The sequence below is a fragment of the Pinus tabuliformis genome, chromosome J (genome assembly GCF_031772625.1).
Source record: "Pinus tabuliformis cultivar Carrire ecotype Pingquan chromosome J, CPIR1, whole genome shotgun sequence".
Lineage (NCBI taxonomy): Eukaryota > Viridiplantae > Streptophyta > Pinopsida > Pinales > Pinaceae > Pinus > Pinus tabuliformis.
In genome coordinates, this window is record NC_142295.1 from 1,125,084,448 (window position 1) to 1,125,104,054 (window position 19,607).

Sequence of the window (19,607 nt, forward strand, 5' to 3'; positions counted from 1 at the left end):
GGTCATACGTTTGAATGACTTACTTAACGCAGTTGAATCCCAAAAAAATGATATATAATGCACTGCGTAAATCCCCCATACTTAAATTCAAAAAGAGTCAAGGGATCTCTACTTGAATGGTTCATGAGGCACAATACTTGCTAAGGTTTTGCAAATGGGGTAGCAAGCTAAGTGGGCTTGATTGTGGGGAAAAACTCCACAGTTAAGCGCGCTTGAGCCAGAGGAGTTCTGGGATGGGTGACCTCCTGGGAAGTCCTGGTTACCGGGTGCAAGCCCCGGAAGTGATGATTGATGCTATGTGATTCGTTCTCCACATTTCACTAGTTTCAATCCCACTTCTTCACCCCTGTGAGCATCACCCGATGCAATGAGTGCTAAGTGAACTATTCAAAAATCATGAGAAATTAGTCAGTTACGACTACCTACTTACTTAACGCAGTTGAATCCCAAAAAAATGATATATAATGCACTGCATAAATCCCCCATACTTAAATTCAAAAAGAGTCAAGGGATCTCTACTTGAATGGTTCATGAGGCACAATACTTGCTAAGGTTTTGCAAATGGGGTAGCAAGCTAAGTGGGCTTGATTGTGGGGAAAAACTCCACAGTTAAGCGCGCTTGAGCCAGAGGAGTTTTGGAATGGGTGATCTCCTGGGAAGTCCTGGTTACCGGGTGCAAGCCCCGGAAGTGATGATTGATGCTATGTGATTCATTCTCCACATTTCACTAGTTTCAATCCCACTTCTTCACCCCTGTGAGCATCACCCGATGCAATGAGTGCTAAGTGAACTATTCAAAAATCATGAGAAATTAGTCAGTTACGACTACCTCTCATGGAAATGGTCATACGTTTGAATGACTTACTTAACGCAGTTGAATCCCAAAAAAATGATATACAATGCACTGCGTAAATCCCCCATACTTAAATTCAAAAAGAGTCAAGGGATCTCTACTTGAATGGTTCATGAGGCACAATACTTGCTAAGGTTTTGCAAATGGGGTAGCAAGCTAAGTGGGCTTGATTGTGGGGAAAAACTCGACAGTTAAGCGCGCTTGAGCCAGAGGAGTTCTGGGATGGGTGACCTCCTGGGAAGTCCTGGTTACCGGGTGCAAGCCCCGGAAGTGATGATTGATGCTATGTGATTCGTTCTCCACATTTCACTAGTTTCAATCCCACTTCTTCACCCTGTGAGCATCACCCGATGCAATGAGTGCTAAGTGAACTATTCAAAAATCATGAGAAATTAGTCAGTTACGACTACCTCTCATGGAAATGGTCATACGTTTGAATGACTTACTTAACGAAGTTGAATCCCAAAAAAATGATATATAATGCACTGCGTAAATCCCCCATACTTAAATTCAAAAAGAGTCAAGGGATCTCTACTTGAATGGTTCATGAGGCACAATACTTGCTAAGTTTTTGCAAATGGGGTAGCAAGCTAAGTGGGCTTGATTGTGGGAAAAACTCCACAGTTAAGCGCGCTTGAGCCAGAGGAGTTCTGGGATGGGTGACCTCCTGGGAAGTCCTGGTTACCGGGTGCAAGCCCCGGAAGTGATGATTGATGCTATGTGATTCGTTCTCCACATTTCACTAGTTTCAATCCCACTTCTTCACCCATGCAATGAGTGCTAAGTGAACTATTCAAAAATCATGAGAAATTAGTCAGTTACGACTACCTCTCATGGAAATGGTCATACGTTTGAATGACTTACTTCACGCAGTTGAATCCCAAAAAAAATGATATATAATGCACTGCGTAAATCCCCCATACTTAAATTCAAAAAGAGTCAAGGGATCTCTACTTGAATGGTTCATGAGGCACAATACTTGCTAAGGTTTTGCAAATGGGGTAGCAAGCTAAGTGGGCTTGATTGTGGGGAAAAACTCCACAGTTAAGCGCGCTTGAGCCAGAGCAGTTTTGGGATGGGTGACCTCCTGGGAAGTCCTGGTTACCGGGTGCAAGCCCCGGAAGTGATGATTGATGCTATGTGATTCGTTCTCCACATTTCACTAGTTTCAATCCCACTTCTTCACCCCTGTGAGCATCACCCGATGCAATGAGTGCTAAGTGAACTATTCAAAAATCATGAGAAATTAGTCAGTTACGACTACCTCTCATGGAAATGGTCATACGTTTGAATGACTTACTTAACGCAGTTGAATCCCAAAAAAATGATATATAATGCACTGCGTAAATCCCCCATACTTAAATTCAAAAAGAGTCAAGGGATCTCTACTTGAATGGTTCATGAGGCACAATACTTGCTAAGGTTTTGCAAATGGGGTAGCAAGCTAAGTGGGCTTGATTGTGGGGAAAAACTCCACAGTTAAGCGCGCTTGAGCCAGAGGAGTTCTGGGATGGGTGACCTCCTGGGAAGTCCTGGTTACCGGGTGCAAGCCCCGGAAGTGATGATTGATGCTATGTGATTCGTTCTCCACATTTCACTAGTTTCAATCCCACTTCTTCACCCCTGTGAGCATCACCCGATGCAATGAGTGCTAAGTGAACTATTCAAAAATCATGAGAAATTAGTCAGTTACGACTACCTACTTACTTAACGCAGTTGAATCCCAAAAAAATGATATATAATGCACTGCATAAATCCCCCATACTTAAATTCAAAAAGAGTCAAGGGATCTCTACTTGAATGGTTCATGAGGCACAATACTTGCTAAGGTTTTGCAAATGGGGTAGCAAGCTAAGTGGGCTTGATTGTGGGGAAAAACTCCACAGTTAAGCGCGCTTGAGCCAGAGGAGTTTTGGAATGGGTGACCTCCTGGGAAGTCCTGGTTACCGGGTGCAAGCCCCGGAAGTGATGATTGATGCTATGTGATTCATTCTCCACATTTCACTAGTTTCAATCCCACTTCTTCACCCCTGTGAGCATCACCCGATGCAATGAGTGCTAAGTGAACTATTCAAAAATCATGAGAAATTAGTCAGTTACGACTACCTCTCATGGAAATGGTCATACGTTTGAATGACTTACTTAACGCAGTTGAATCCCAAAAAAATGATATACAATGCACTGCGTAAATCCCCCATACTTAAATTCAAAAAGAGTCAAGGGATCTCTACTTGAATGGTTCATGAGGCACAATACTTGCTAAGGTTTTGCAAATGGGGTAGCAAGCTAAGTGGGCTTGATTGTGGGGAAAAACTCGACAGTTAAGCGCGCTTGAGCCAGAGGAGTTCTGGGATGGGTGACCTCCTGGGAAGTCCTGGTTACCGGGTGCAAGCCCCGGAAGTGATGATTGATGCTATGTGATTCGTTCTCCACATTTCACTAGTTTCAATCCCACTTCTTCACCCCTGTGAGCATCACCCGATGCAATGAGTGCTAAGTGAACTATTCAAAAATCATGAGAAATTAGTCAGTTACGACTACCTCTCATGGAAATGGTCGTACGTTTGAATGACTTACTTAACGCAGTTGAATCCCAAAAAAATGATATATAATGCACTGCGTAAATCCCCCATACTTAAATTCAAAAAGAGTCAAGGGATCTCTACTTGAATGGTTCATGAGGCACAATACTTGCTAAGTTTTTGCAAATGGGGTAGCAAGCTAAGTGGGCTTGATTGTGGGAAAAACTCCACAGTTAAGCGCGCTTGAGCCAGAGGAGTTCTGGGATGGGTGACCTCCTGGGAAGTCCTGGTTACCGGGTGCAAGCCCCGGAAGTGATGATTGATGCTATGTGATTCGTTCTCCACATTTCACTAGTTTCAATCCCACTTCTTCACCCATGCAATGAGTGCTAAGTGAACTATTCAAAAATCATGAGAAATTAGTCAGTTACGACTACCTCTCATGGAAATGGTCATACGTTTGAATGACTTACTTCACGCAGTTGAATCCCAAAAAAAATGATATATAATGCACTGCGTAAATCCCCCATACTTAAATTCAAAAAGAGTCAAGGGATCTCTACTTGAATGGTTCATGAGGCACAATACTTGCTAAGGTTTTGCAAATGGGGTAGCAAGCTAAGTGGGCTTGATTGTGGGGAAAAACTCCACAGTTAAGCGCGCTTGAGCCAGAGCAGTTTTGGGATGGGTGACCTCCTGGGAAGTCCTGGTTACCGGGTGCAAGCCCCGGAAGTGATGATTGATGCTATGTGATTCGTTCTCCACATTTCACTAGTTTCAATCCCACTTCTTCACCCCTGTGAGCATCACCCGATGCAATGAGTGCTAAGTGAACTATTCAAAAATCATGAGAAATTAGTCAGTTACGACTACCTCTCATGGAAATGGTCATACGTTTGAATGACTTACTTAATGCAGTTGAATCCCAAAAAAATGATATATAATGCACTGCGTAAATCCCCCATACTTAAATTCAAAAAGAGTCAAGGGATCTCTACTTGAATGGTTCATGAGGCACAATACTTGCTAAGGTTTTGCAAATGGGGTAGCAAGCTAAGTGGGCTTGATTGTGGGGAAAAACTCCACAGTTAAGCGCGCTTGAGCCAGAGGAGTTCTGGGATGGGTGACCTCCTGGGAAGTCCTGGTTACCGGGTGCAAGCCCCGGAAGTGATGATTGATGCTATGTGATTCGTTCTCCACATTTCACTAGTTTCAATCCCACTTCTTCACCCCTGTGAGCATCACCCGATGCAATGAGTGCTAAGTGAACTATTCAAAAATCATGAGAAATTAGTCAGTTACGACTACCTCTCATGGAAATGGTCATACGTTTGAATGACTTACTTCACGTAGTTGAATCCCAAAAAAAATGATATATAATGCACTGCGTAAATCCCCCATACTTAAATTCAAAAAGAGTCAAGGGATCTCTACTTGAATGGTTCATGAGGCACAATACTTGCTAAGGTTTTGCAAATGGGGTAGCAAGCTAAGTGGGCTTGATTGTGGGGAAAAACTCGACAGTTAAGCGCGCTTGAGCCAGAGGAGTTCTGGGATGGGTGACCTCTTGGGAAGTCCTGGTTACCGGGTGCAAGCCCCGGAAGTGATGATTGATGCTATGTGATTCGTTCTCCACATTTCACTAGTTTCAATCCCACTTCTTCACCCCTGTGAGCATCACCCGATGCAATGAGTGCTAAGTGAACTATTCAAAAATCATGAGAAATTAGTCAGTTACGACTACCTCTCATGGAAATGGTCATACGTTTGAATGACTTACTTAACGCAGTTGAATCCCAAAAAAATGATATATAATGCACTGCGTAAATCCCCCATACTTAAATTCAAAAAGAGTCAAGGGATCTCTACTTGAATGGTTCATGAGGCACAATACTTGCTAAGGTTTTGCAAATGGGGTAGCAAGCTAAGTGGGCTTGATTGTGGGGAAAAACTCCACAGTTAAGCGCGCTTGAGCCAGAGGAGTTCTGGGATGGGTGACCTCCTGGGAAGTCCTGGTTACAGGGTGCAAGCCCCGGAAGTGATGATTGATGCTATGTGATTCGTTCTCCACATTTCACTAGTTTCAATCCCACTTCTTCACCCCTGTGAGCATCACCCGATGCAATGTGTGCTAAGTGAACTATTCAAAAATCATGAGAAATTAGTCAGTTACAACTACCTCTCATGGAAATGGTCATACGTTTGAATGACTTACTTAACGCAGTTGAATCCCAAAAAAATGATATATAATGCACTGCGTAAATCCCCCATACTTAAATTCAAATAGAGTCAAGGGATCTCTACTTGAATGGTTCATGAGGCACAATACTTGCTAAGGTTTTGCAAATGGGGTAGCAAGCTAAGTGGGCTTGATTGTGGGGAAAAACTCCACAGTTAAGCGCGCTTGAGCCAGAAGAGTTCTGCGATGGGTGACCTCCTAGGAAGTCCTGGTTACCGGGTGCAAGCCCCGGAAGTGATGATTGATGCTATGTGATTCGTTCTCCACATTTCACTAGTTTCAATCCCACTTCTTCACCCATGCAATGAGTGCTAAGTGAACTATTCAAAAATCATGAGAAATTAGTCAGTTACGACTACCTCTCATGGAAATGGTCATACGTTTGAATGACTTACTTAACGCAGTTGAATCCCAAAAAATTGATATATAATTTTTAAATTATAACAATATTTTACTAATTAAATCAATTTATGTTTTCATATAATTATAAAAATTGTTTTTACACTGTACAGTCCTTTTTATTTGTACAAAACTTGTAATCAAGTAGAGAACAAGCTATAGTGCTAGGTATTCACAATCGTTATTATGACTGTGACTATTGTAGTTTCTTAAAATGGTTCGTGCTCATGTGAAACTTTAGACGCAAAGACAGTTAGAAAGCCAAGAAGGCCAAGACGCAGCTATTGGAAGCCGAATCGGAACGAAAAATTAAAAGTATATTAATTTAATTAAAACCCATATGGAAAGCCAAAAAAATTATAAATGAAAATTTAATAAATGCAAACAATTTGAGTGGTCGAGTGTTCCATTTTAAATAAAAGGGATAAATTGTTCTCTCATTATGGAATATGGGAAGGTGAACTCGAAGCACGGTTACTAACAATGTGGAGCGCTCAAGGAATATGGGAAGGTGAACTCGAAGCGGATTGAAATGAAGCGGCGGTGAATTGCAGTGGCCACCAACCACGGCGCACGACCAAATCATTTTAGTTTCTTAATAATATTGTGCTTGATATTAAGATTTATAATATTGATATTCTAGTTTATAATATTAAGTTTATAATGTAACATATATTAAGTTGATATTTAGAATTTATATTAACTATATTTATTAATGTTGTTGACATTTATACCAACTACATTTGTTAATATAGTTGGGCTAATTTCATATTCTATATTATGAATTATGATTTAAATAGTTTTTTTAGCGACACTAAACTTTAAGGCGTCAATACTCAGTGTTACTCACCAAGTTATTATTTGTGGATGAGTTTTTTGACTAACAGGTCGTGAGCTAATATATTTATGAGTCATTTGATGGTCCATCTCTTAACACCAACTGTTGGAATATGTAATTCTTACTTATCTCACTTGCGACTTTCTATCTAGAGGAGTCTATTCCTATTTTTTAGGGTTGTTATATATAGAAGTTCCTAGATTGGTGTGTAGTTGAGATATTCTCTCAACGACAACACTAAATGTATTTATATGAAATCTTATTTGATCTGAATATATGATATTGTGTGCACTATCAAAATTTAAGTTGGTATCAAAGCCCGTATGGGCCTGGGCCTGACCTCCCTCATGGGAGTACTGGGACATAACAGAGTATATTTGTATTGGTTTTAATTTTTTGTTTTTCCATCTATATATGTACTGAGAGTTGCAACGGTTGTGTGGCTGCTATGATCTGAAAGCAGGTCAAGGTCACTTGGAAGTTATGGGCATTCGACTTGGCAATTCAGTGGTTTAGTGTTGAGCAGGGGCATCGGTTGCTGAGGAAAGAGTTGCGTTCTTCATTCAAGGAGGAGAGTAACTGTGTGTCTGACTTGAAGGAATTAGAGAAAAATGGTTATGTAAGAGTTGAGGGTTCGAGTTGAGAAAGCTCTCAAAAATAATGAATTCGTTGAACCTCCTCTTGCTCGGCCTAACTTCGAAGAGTGTCGCAAGAGCACTATAGCTGATAAGATCGAGGGTGTAAAGGGACTCGAGGTTTCGTTCAAGTACCAGTTACCGAATGAGAATCTAGACGCTCTCGTTTCTGTTACAAATGATGAGATATGGATGGTCTCTGTTAGGCCCCTATACTACTAGTGTAACCCCTTATTGTTATTATTACAACCCACTTATTATATTGATGTACCCATGTAGTGCCCATATTGTTACTATTGTGCCCCATAGAAGCCCATTATTGTTATTATTGTGCCCTTACATTATTATTGTTATGTCGGCTCTGATTATATTCTGACCCCTTAGACTCCTATAGATAGAAAGGAGGTCTTTTCATTTGTATCATCCAAGAATTGTTCATTTATGTAATGTAAAGGAGGTTGCCCCCTTGTTGTTGGGAAAAGTATCCAATACGGAATGACCCTATCCCACTCTAAGGGTGATAGTTCCTTAGCAACAATCAAAGCAAAGCTATCTGAGATTACTTCTTTATGAGATGTAAAAGAGGGGAGAAAGAGATCCACTAACCGATGTCTTTCGCTAATGGTTGATCCAATCTTCTCTCCTTGCTGCTTGCCCCCAACTCCTTGCTCTTTCACTGGCCCAGCTACACCAAGATCCTGCAAAATGGCAAGAGAGGGAAACTACAAGAAGCATACATTCATAATTGATTCAAGGATTAGAATAAATCAAATATACAAGTATAACAATACACCATTGAGACACATGCATATAGAAGAACCTCAAATGCTTTATTAATGGAAGAAGTAAGGTTCAGGAAGTGATACAACCATAAGAGGCCCAATCCAGCATCACCTTCCCAGCAGAAAGAAATCTCCTCTTCACTTCCTTCAAAGTAAATCACCCAATAGTTCTAAACTCAAACCAACAACAATTCTTTACATTCACAAGATTCCCACCTCCCTAGACCTCATGAGAGAGATCTATATATAGAAGTTTTGGAGAAAGGATGAGTCAGCTTGAGGCTGGTATGAAGTTGACTAGTGTCCTCTCCCACTTCAGTTCTTCTTCAGTTCTTGAGTCCACTTGGAGGTTCTTGCTTCCACTTGGAGATCTAGAACCTCTTACTCATCACCACTCGAATTCCCTGATCCAAGTGTCATTTTGGAAGCATGCTGGGCATTGATACCTTGAGGAATGACTGTGCCACATGTCCTAACTCGCCCAGCGCAGGTAGCCTTCTTTGCAGTTGACATTCAACGCAGGTAGACAGTGGAGCAGTTGACATTCAACGCAGGTAGACAGTGGAGCAGTTGACATTCAGCGCAGATGCTGAGTGGAGCAGTTGACATGATCTAGAATTGCCTTGTTTTTGAGTGTTTTCAGGTGGAGAACTTTTGTTCAGTGCTGTGGTTTGCTGACCTTGTTCCCCTAGGGGTAGGAACAACATGTTTAGGGACTTTGGATCCATTAGATTATGGAAATTTCATGCTTCATGCTGTAAGGCACAAAAAATTTTATAACACCCCCCGAAGAGGCTGAATTTTAAGACGTTGATCTATCTTTTCTATCTTTTTCTTGAGCTGGATTAATAACATTTGGTATCAGAGCTTTGGATTCTAGGGTTTCGCTGCTCCAAACAAGTCATCGTAGCATTTTCGCTATAATTTTTTTCTGCGACGTTTCAGAAGCTAAAAAAAAAACCATTTGAGAAGACATCGCGCTGAAGCTCGGGTCAGAATTTCAGAGTTTTTCGCGCTATATTTGCGGAGATATGATTTGAGGAAGTTGGTCTTTTGCAGACTCCTGAATTACATTCCAAACAGGTGACCTGGGGAAAATCATCATAACTTTCTCTCTGAGCATCGGATTGAAATTTCGTAAGAAGGTACAAAAAGAGGACAGACTGCAGTTTCTTGTAGATATTTTTCAGAGCCAGAGGTTGAAACAGTGACATGTGGCACTTCATACAAGTTCGCTCTTCTGGAAAGGTCTATAATCAGGTCATCTTGGGAGATTGTACATAACACTTTCTTGGAGAATCCAATTTGGATCATATTGGTGGCATTGGAAAGAGGACACGGAGGGCTACTATAGGTCGCAATTTCATAACTTAAAGATCCGAAAGTACAAAGTTACATTCGTTTCAAGATCAAGCTCCTAAAATCAAGAAAAAGCAAGATGAGGAAGTTTGATGGCAAGGATCCGGTAAATTGGATACTTCAGATGGAGCAATATTTTGATCTACATGATGTACCACTATTACAAAAGGTATGTATTGCATCTTCATATTTAGGACCGGATCAATTTTTATGGTATGAAGGGCTTTGTTCTCGTAAACAACTTGTTACGTGGTCAATTTTCATGGAGGAAATGATAGCACATTATGAGGATACAAAGAGCAACACCTTCTTTAGAGCAAAACCACAGCAATTGGAAAGAGTAAAAGGGCTTTGTGACATAGTGGAAAGAAAAATGATGGAAACCAGGAAGCATACCCCTCACAACTATAAAGATGGAAGTGTTGTTTCTCCTAGCTTTCCACAACCTACAAGGGTTACACCACAACAATTGGAAGAAAAAAGAGAAAAAGGGCTTTGTTACAATTGTGATAGCAAATGCACTAAAGGTCATAAGTGTGCTAAGAAGAAATTATTTTACATAGAATATGAAGAGGAGGAAGAAAAGGATAAAGAAACATCAAAAGAAGAAGATATACGCCAGGACCCCACCCTAGAGAAAGAAGAAATGAATCATACCATATCTTGTAAAGCATTGGCAAGAATTACCACTCCTCAAACTCGCAAGATAGAAGGACATATCAAGAAGAAAAAGGTGCAAGAAGTGAAAGATCACATCGAGAAAGAAGAAATGAATCCAACCATGTCTTGTAATTCATTGGTCAAAATTACCACTCCTCAAACTATCAAGATAGAAGGACATATCAAGAAGAAAAATGTTCAAAAAGTGAAAGATCACATCGAGCATCAAGAAATGAATCCGACCATATCTTGTAAGGGATTGGAAGAAATTACCACTCCTCAAACTCTAGAGATATAAGGGCATATCAAGAAGAAAAAGGTTCAAGCAGTGAAAGATCACATCGAGCATCAACAACAAGTTCTCCAAGTTTTAAAGGATAACGCCACTTCGGTGCAAAATCAAACAAAACAACAGGTAGATAACCATCGTAGTGAAATTTTTTTTTATGTAGGTGATTGGGTATTTTTACTACTACATCTCAAGCAAGCTATTTATGAGAAGGAAATGTTGGCAATACTACATGCGCTTAAAAAATGGCGACCTTACCAAATGGGAAGACTTTTCAAGGATGAGGATGTGGAAGCATTGTTTTGTGTTATTTCTATTATCCAACCAGATTGGATAAACAAAGCAAGGGATGAATGGAAGAATGACAAAGAAGTATGGCCACTTATTCAAAAGTTGCAAAAGATCCCAATTCAAACAATATTGCCAGAAATTGAAGAGGAAGGAAAAATCATATTGGAAGCTGGAGCAGTCACAGAAACAAGAACTCGACAGCTACGAAATTGATCAATTTCAGAGTATCTCATCAAGTGGAAGAATTTACCCGCTAAAGATTCCACATGGGAGGACAAGAATTTTATACAAAAACATCAAGAACTACTCAGAAGCATCAAGAACTACTCAAGTGTTGAGGACAACGCTTTTGAAGGAGAGGCGCATGTTAGGCCCCTATACTACTAGTGTAACCCCTTATTGTTATTATTACAACCCACTTATTATATTGATGTACCCATGTAGTGCCCATATTGTTACTATTGTGCCCCAGAGAAGCCCACTATTGTTATTATTGTGCCCTTACATTATTATTGTTATGTTGGCTCTGATTATGTTATGACCCTTTAGACTCCTATATATAGAAAGGAGGTCTTTTAATTTGTATCATATAAGAATTGTTCATTTATGTAATGTAAAGGAGGTTTCCCCCTCGAAGAGGCTGAATTTTAAGGCGTTGAGCTATCTTTTCTATCTTTTTTTTGAGCTGGTTTCGTAACAGCCTCAAGCATTTAGCATTCAGGAAATTCCACTCAATCTTCCAACTAGCTTTACGAAAAGGGCTATTTTGATGGATGAAATTGGGCATGCTGCTGGTGATCGATCAACAGATCTGGACTGGTATGCCAAGCATACTCTTCTAGGAGGAATTTATGCATCCACAAAACTTTACATGCTAACAAATTACTCACTAGAATTTACGAACACCTGGACATTTCTAGATCGCCATATCAGTGATGGCGTGAGCAGATTGTTGAGTGCCAAATTTATGGCTGTTGAACAACTTGATGTTGTTACAGCGAGTGATGTTTGGCATTATTGACAAAACCATGTTAAGATGTGATAGTGTTAGGAATTCTGCCTTCGCGACCTGCATGTCGAGTGGTCAACGTCGAGTGGATTCCTTTTGGTGATCTATCATGATAGCTGGAAGCAACATGGGAGGCCAAGAACAGAGATTGCTGGAGTTGAAGAGGCTATGTGGCTTTGGCATGAGTTGTCGATTTAACCATCCTCCAAACGAGAAGCAGGCTACAACTGCTGCAAGAAATAAAGGCGAGTATCTTGAAAGATTAGGTCAACCTCACAAAATTCGAGTTTGGGATGGTAAATACGTTGAGCCTGATCAACTCAATGTAGAAATGTCATATTATTAAAATGATTATGATTTCATGCTTAGAAAATTCCAAAAGTAAAATGTGGTATTTATAAATGTTTTGGAATTAGAAGCATTGAGCCTAGCTAACTGAATGGAGTGGTTTTGTTAGAATTAGCTACTCTAACAAATCGGGTAGGTGAATTCAAGACAACAATTAAACCAGAAAAAGAAAGAGGATGAAAAGATATCCAGTGGTGGAAATAAGGTTGAAGTGCAACAATTATTGTTTTTTGTGCAACAAAGACAATGGAAATTAAATGATGATGGACAACTAAGTGAAATTTTGTGGGAGTTAGTGTGAGTTTGTGGAATAGACTCATTAGCATGATGTATTGTGAGTCACACATATTAATTGTAAGCAAGTTTAGGATGTTTTGTAGCAGTCTTTAAAATGTATGTACCTGGTAACTCCAAGAGTTGGAGTGTGAAATGTAAGCCTGATTTACCTACAGAGCCTTATTGGCTACATTAGAGCCCTAGTGGCTACAGAGCCTTCATGGCTACAGTGCCCAAGTGGAAAAATAAGAGCCTCAATGCTCACATTTTCGGAGTCTAGGTGGTCGGGAGTGACATACCTTACTCACAGGAGAAATTTGTTTTCTCACAAGTCTCAGTGTATCTCGAGTTGAGCATAAGGCATGGTTGAGGGTGATCCGATAAAACCCAGAGCATGGTTACAGGTAATCCGATAAAACTGATGATGATGGTATCAGGTAATGGCATTTAGTTTGGCCAACTATTGTCACACATTTGTGTGTGTGTTGGAACTATCCATTCCAACAATAGACAAATTTATTTACAGGTTCAGGTACATGTAAGCAGTTATAATGGTTGACAGAACCATGTATGCGAAGAACATCCTACAAGACGGGCGGTTTCACCGGCTGGCACCCATGCATTCCAGTGGATGGTTGTTCCTTTATATGGACATCAACATATTCTTTTGTTATGTTTGACTAGAACTAAACTTTGCATATTGATATCAAGACAAGTACTCATTAAGGGGGTGTGTTGGAATATGTAATTCCTACTTGTCTCAGTTGTGACTTTCTATCTAGAGAAGTTTGTTCCTATTCTTTAGGGTTGTTATATCTAGAAGTTCCTAGATTGGTGGGTGGTTGAGATATTCTCTCAACGAGGTGATTGTGTGTCCAAGATAGTCTACCTATTTTGAGACAACACCAAATGTATTTATATGTAATCTTATTTGATGTGAATATATGATATTGTGTGCACTATCAAAAGTTAAGTCCAACATTATCAGCTAGCATGAAAATGTACTCACAACACTATAATTTAGTTCGTTTCACATTTCATTTAGATATATGTAAGCCAAAATTAGGCAAATAATAAACCGCGCAAATTCACATAGTCTTTCACGCTGTCGATCTGATAACATTTTCAGGCCCTCATGGTTAACACTGCGAATGACTCTTCTCATCCATACACCATGTTCCACTGAGTAAAATCCAAGTAAGATATGGGATTTATGCCAACTATTCCTCCCAAGTCAGTTTCATTATGCATTTTTCCCTCCACCCGGCTTCATAGACTTCGACGTAGCATGAGAATGAACTCACAACACTGTAATTTAGTTTGTTTCACATTTCATTTAGATATATGTAAGTCAAAATTATCCAAATAATAAACTGCCCAAATTCACATAGTCTTTCACGTTTTCGATCTGATAACACTTCAGGCCCTCATGGTTAACACTGTGACTGATTCATCTCATCCATATGCCATGTGCCACTAAGTAAAATCCAAGTAAGATATAAGAATTACGCCAACTATTCCTCCCAAGTCAGTTTCATTATGTATTTTTCTCTGCACCCTGCTTCATAGACTTCAACTTCTTCGATCCTTGCCAAGTGCCATATCACCCTCCAAATTTTCCTCTAAAATATGCAACCTATTTAGCCTTAACTCACCACCAAAGAAAATCGTTAGGGTTACATTTGGCATTGTGTTCCTAAATGAGCGCATTTGATCATTAACACAAAAGGTTTCGATTTATCATCCAAATTGACATAACAACGAAATATTTTGAATATTTGTAATCATGAGAGGATGCTCTATTTTGATTATTTGATAGGGTCGTAATTAAGTATGGGGAGTTTTCGTAGTGCATTGTATTAGATATTATTTTTTGGGATTTAACTGGGTTAATTAATTCATTCATCTATGATCATTTCCATGAGAGGTAGCCATAACTCACTAATTTCTCATTGATTTTAAATACTCCACTTAGTAGGATGCTCACAGGGGTGAAGAAGTGGGATTGAATCTAGTGAAATAAATCACATAGCGCCAATCATCACTTTCAACGCTTGCAGCTAGTAACCAAGACTTCCTAGGTGGTCACCCATCCCAGATGGTCATAATTTTTAGAAACTAATTTTGTGAAGGATTCCATTACAATTTTTATTTTTTTCATGTTCGTTATTTCAGGAACAGGCGTGGAAGCGATCAAGTGAGGAACCAATATGTAAATTTTTGGAACTTTTGGAGAATTGTATGGAATCGATTTCTATAACAAATATATGGAAAATGAAAAAAGAAAACTTGGTAATCCAGGTAATGATATCAAGACTGTTGATGAACAAGCAGCGAATTAATTCAAATGTGAAGAAAATAGCCAAGATCAGTTTGTTTATATTTTTGTTTGTTCCAGATCTTGGTATCTTTAGCCAAATATGATTGTCATATTTATTTCTATTGCTCACTAGTTGTTATTTGATCTAATTTGTTGTGCAAGTTATTTGATCTAATTTGTTGTGTGATTTGCAGAATGTGAAAAATTCTAAATAAACAAACAGTGATTCATCAATTTGAATGTTGAATGTAGGCATGGATATAAGTTGGATTCAATTTTATTGTTTGTTTATTTTCGAACCACTAATGAAATCTTTTGATTCTATTTATGCGTTTACCATATTTAAGTTAATAATTTGTTTTGTTTTTGTGTGTACAGGTGTCAGAATAGCGAGGGCTTAGAGCTAAAAGATCTCAGAGCCAAACAACATATCAGTTTGAAGGTTGTTGCCAAAAAAATAGTTCGAAGCATTATGCTAATATTTTCCTTGATTTAAGAAACTATTATGCAACGGATGGAAACCAATGGACTCTAATTTCAAGGAGCTTTGTCTCATTTCCTTTTTGGGACGATGTAATTATTTTGCAGCGGAGAACTTTGTTTATTATAAAAGGGATTATTGTACTCGAATAAGAGTACCATACTGTGGTATGACAAGAAGCTAAACATGTTGTAGTATGGATAGGTCTCTGAAAACAGAGAAAATGACTATGATCTTTTTGCTTAAACTATGCATTTTAAAAGGAGAAGAAAAAGGAGGCTTGGCATGCAACTTAAACTGTCATGTCATTTTATTTTTATTGTAGTGATTTTTAACATGTTCAAATGGTTTAAATTATATATATAAACAATTTTAATATTTAATCATTTTGAGTTTTAATATTAATTTAATTGTCACGTTGAATGATGGTAGATTAGATCTAGTACTTGAGTGATATTTAGGAAGATAAAGTGAATGCCTTGTCTTGTTTTCATGAAATATTGATACACTTATATATTGTTATAATTTGAATATTATCTTAAACATTGGATCTTCTTTTTAGTTGATTCATATCAGTTTACTTTGGTTTAGTTTGCATTAGATAACATGCTTATTTTTTAGATGTATATTGCATTGAGGCCTTAGAATCATGTGGGGTTTAATGATTTCTTTTTCATTAGAAGAAGAAATATTAGGCTAATGGACATCTAAAGGTCATTAGGTGCAACTATTCTAAACAACTTATGTTATTAAGGTACCTTGGACTCGATTGTTTCCTCCTATTGATGAGTGGTCAATTCTTCTTGTGAACACTCTCTTGGCTAGAATATGTAAATGGAGGGTAGGGTTACTTGATCCAAAATAACACTCTATAACTTTGAAGGGCTTGAATAGATTTAAACTTGAGACATACCTTAAAGTTCAATAGATTTGAATAGATTGTAAATATACTTTGTTTGTGCTCTAATTCTAATTTAGTTGGATTTATCTAGTTAAATTCCAATAAATGATTAATTCTTGCTATGGTTGGTAATGAAACAATTAGCTATCCAATATTCCATATAAAAAAAATCATAAAAATTTCATATATATATATATAAATTCATTTTATTTTAAAATCTTTGATATAAATATTTTAAAAAAGTACATTTTAATTCAATTTTATTCATTTTAATAATTAAAATAAATTTAAACTAATAAATTATACCTATCAAATATAGCATATCACAATGAATAAATTTAAAATTAAACCTATTACATACTGATAAATATATTTCACATAATCAATAAATTTAAACTTAAAGATATTACATACTAAATATATTTCACATAATTAATAAATTTAAACTTAAACATATTACATACTAATAAATAGATTTCACATATAAACTTGGCACACTTCAATAATTAATAACTTTGAAAATTAAAATACATCTAACTATAAATTATATAGTTTTTTTTTTTAATTAATGTAAAAAATTATTTATTTTTAATATGCAAACTATAAAATAATTACAATAATTTTATTATAAATTATATAATTTATTGAAAAATTACAAATTTATTTGTAAATTAGAAATTCGGTCTAATTTTTAGACCTAGTATTTAAACTATTAAACCATACAATAATTTTATAAAAATAAAAAAATGTAATAATATTATATAAAGAAATTTTGACTACTTTTATTCGTCCCTAGTATATAGTTTCAATTTATAAAAATTTAATTTTTCAATAATTATAGTTTCTATGAAATATTTACTTTTTAAAGTAAAATAAAAAGGGAAATTAAGCCATCAACAAAATTTAGACTCTTTGACAAAAAAAAATCCGTGTAATTATCCCTTTACAATATATAAAAACGACGAAATAAACTTCACATCGCAGCTATGTAATTATCCCTTTTACAATATATAAAAACGACAAAATAAACTTCACGTCGCAGCTATCTGTGTGAGCAGACCGCCCTCATTTACTCTGCATCAAACAATTATACTTTATTAACAGAACTTTGTTACTGCCAAATGCAATACAATGAAAATTGAAGTAATGCTAAATCCTCAACCACAACCACAACGCCGTGTGATTACAACGTTTTGCTTTGACTAATTGAAAAACTCAGTCTAACTATCAGACTGCTCCATTGGATTGAAAAATAGAAAACAAATTATAAGGAATTTTTAAATATGACTATAAATCGTTTGTAGATTCAGGCTAATAGAAGATTTCACAATTATAGCGCGATATAATCCATTATTACAGTACTTTATTTTCATTAATTAAAAAGTAGAGAAATCTAAACCTGACTATCAACCGATTATAAATTCGGATCATCGGAACGCTCGGCTTCGATGTTGTCGCAGTCATGCTGTTGGCGAGCAAGACTTTCCAGCTTCTCAATCGGCGTGATTTTCAAATGCCCTAGGATTTCCGATTCCGACGCCTCGGGATTTAATTCGATGATTTTGCAAAGTAGCCCTTTCTTGGATCCGATCTTAGCGCAGCTGTCGGGGTCGTTGGCGAAGATTTTCAATATCCGTAGGCCCAGCACGGTGAAATCTGAGTATTTATATTTAAATGTATCTGAGAACTGACCCTGGTACTTACTCGAATGAATTCCAATCTGGTTTCTATCGTACAGAAAAGAGGCAATGGATTCCATGGACTCAGAGACGTCCATCACCCGGTTGCGATTTCGCGGTATCTCCACCAATTTGTAGATGATCTCTCCAGCCTCTCTTCGAATCTCCTGCTCCTGGGGTTTCTCCCAATTTAGCAACTCGATCAGTCTCTTCAGCACGCCTGGCGTTGTTCCGATCACCGTCAACTTCTCTGAAGGAAGCCGATCTGACTTCACAAGCGCGGATAGTAGTTGAGCACCCGAGATCGCTTGTTCATTATCATCGATAGACTGCAGCATCTCCATGCTGTATGACACAAAATCCACCTTCAAGCCGTCGAAAACGCTTCCATTGATGCACCGACGATATGTATCATTGAAATAACGCAGAACCATGTTGAGCTGAAAATCGTCGAAGCCATCGTCTTCTAACGCGCTGTTCCAATTTTGTCCTACGACAAGAGAGAATATAAATTTCTTATAAAAATCAAGCACGATGAAAATGAACCTGCTGTAGGATGATGTTTCTGGGTCGTGCGGGAGATTTGGCGCGTGCGCGAGGTAGGCTCTGACAACAAATCCGAACAGAGTCAGAATCGATTCCACTATGGACAGCCAGTAGAAAAGATTGAGAGCCCGATTTCGATTCAGATTATCGTCGCTCCCGTACTGTTGCATATGTATACGAAGGCTAGACAACACGATGCATGCAATAGCCGAACATTGTTGTATCAGAAGCGAACACTGATGTATCAATTGGAGCATGCAATCGGGAGACGATGACCGCAACGTCATCGGTGCTGTCTTCAGCTCGCCTTGTCGGCATAAGATGCGAAGACCCTCTACCAGTAATATTGCTTTGACGAACAAGAAGTCTATACTTTTTAATGATTGTGAGAAGCCTCCCAGCAGAACGACAGTAGCCCAAATGAAGTTCATTGCTCCGAGCGTGCTGGCGGCCTTCTGGATAAGAGCTAGCTTGAAGGCAAACTTTCTCAATTTCTTGTCGAGAGAGGCCACCTTTTCACAACCGGACTCTATATCTTTGGACGATTCCGCCATCCCATTCTTTCGCAAAAGAGGAACAGTAGATGACATTATTGGGCACGACGGAGCCAGGCAATTGAAAAAATTCCAAAAACTTGTAAGAAAAAGGTGAAACTATCCAGAATCCTATTCAGTGGTATGCATCTGCTCCAATTATGAGTCACCAATATATAATATCCCCGTATAGTATTCACGCCATTGAGACAGTATAACTGCGATTGAGACTGTCTAACTGTGATTGAGACTGTGCGACAGATTAATGTTTATTTTTACTTTCAATGTGAATGTAATTAAATAATAATATGTTGTTTAAAAGGTTATTTATTTATTATTATTTTTCATATTATTATTATTTATCATCATTTATAAATCTTGATGATAGATCCCAGTTGGGACTTGAAACGTTGGCATAAAAATGTTTATAGTGTGAATTTTCTGGTAATTAAGTCAAAAGATACAAACCATAAATCTCTTAAATCCAGAGAGTTTTATTTATTTATTTAAAACATGTTTTTATATATAAATATAATTTTTATATTTTTAAAAATTTTAATACACAACTATGGAGAATTTACAATTCAAACTTATAATTTTAACACATTTTTACTAAATTCTAAAAAATTTTATCATAAAAACTCTTT

At 37.8% G+C, this 19,607-nt stretch overlaps 1 protein-coding gene across 1 annotated transcript; it reads right to left on the bottom strand.

Moving 5' to 3' along the window:
* Nucleotides 1-17,616: 17,616 nt before the first annotated feature.
* Nucleotides 17,617-19,017, bottom strand: LOC149231030 (uncharacterized). Its single transcript, XM_089381520.1, has one exon. It carries the CDS (start codon nucleotides 19,015-19,017, stop codon nucleotides 17,617-17,619), a length of 1,401 nt encoding a protein of 466 aa, XP_089237646.1.
* Between the last annotated feature and the right edge of the window lie 590 nt (nucleotides 19,018-19,607).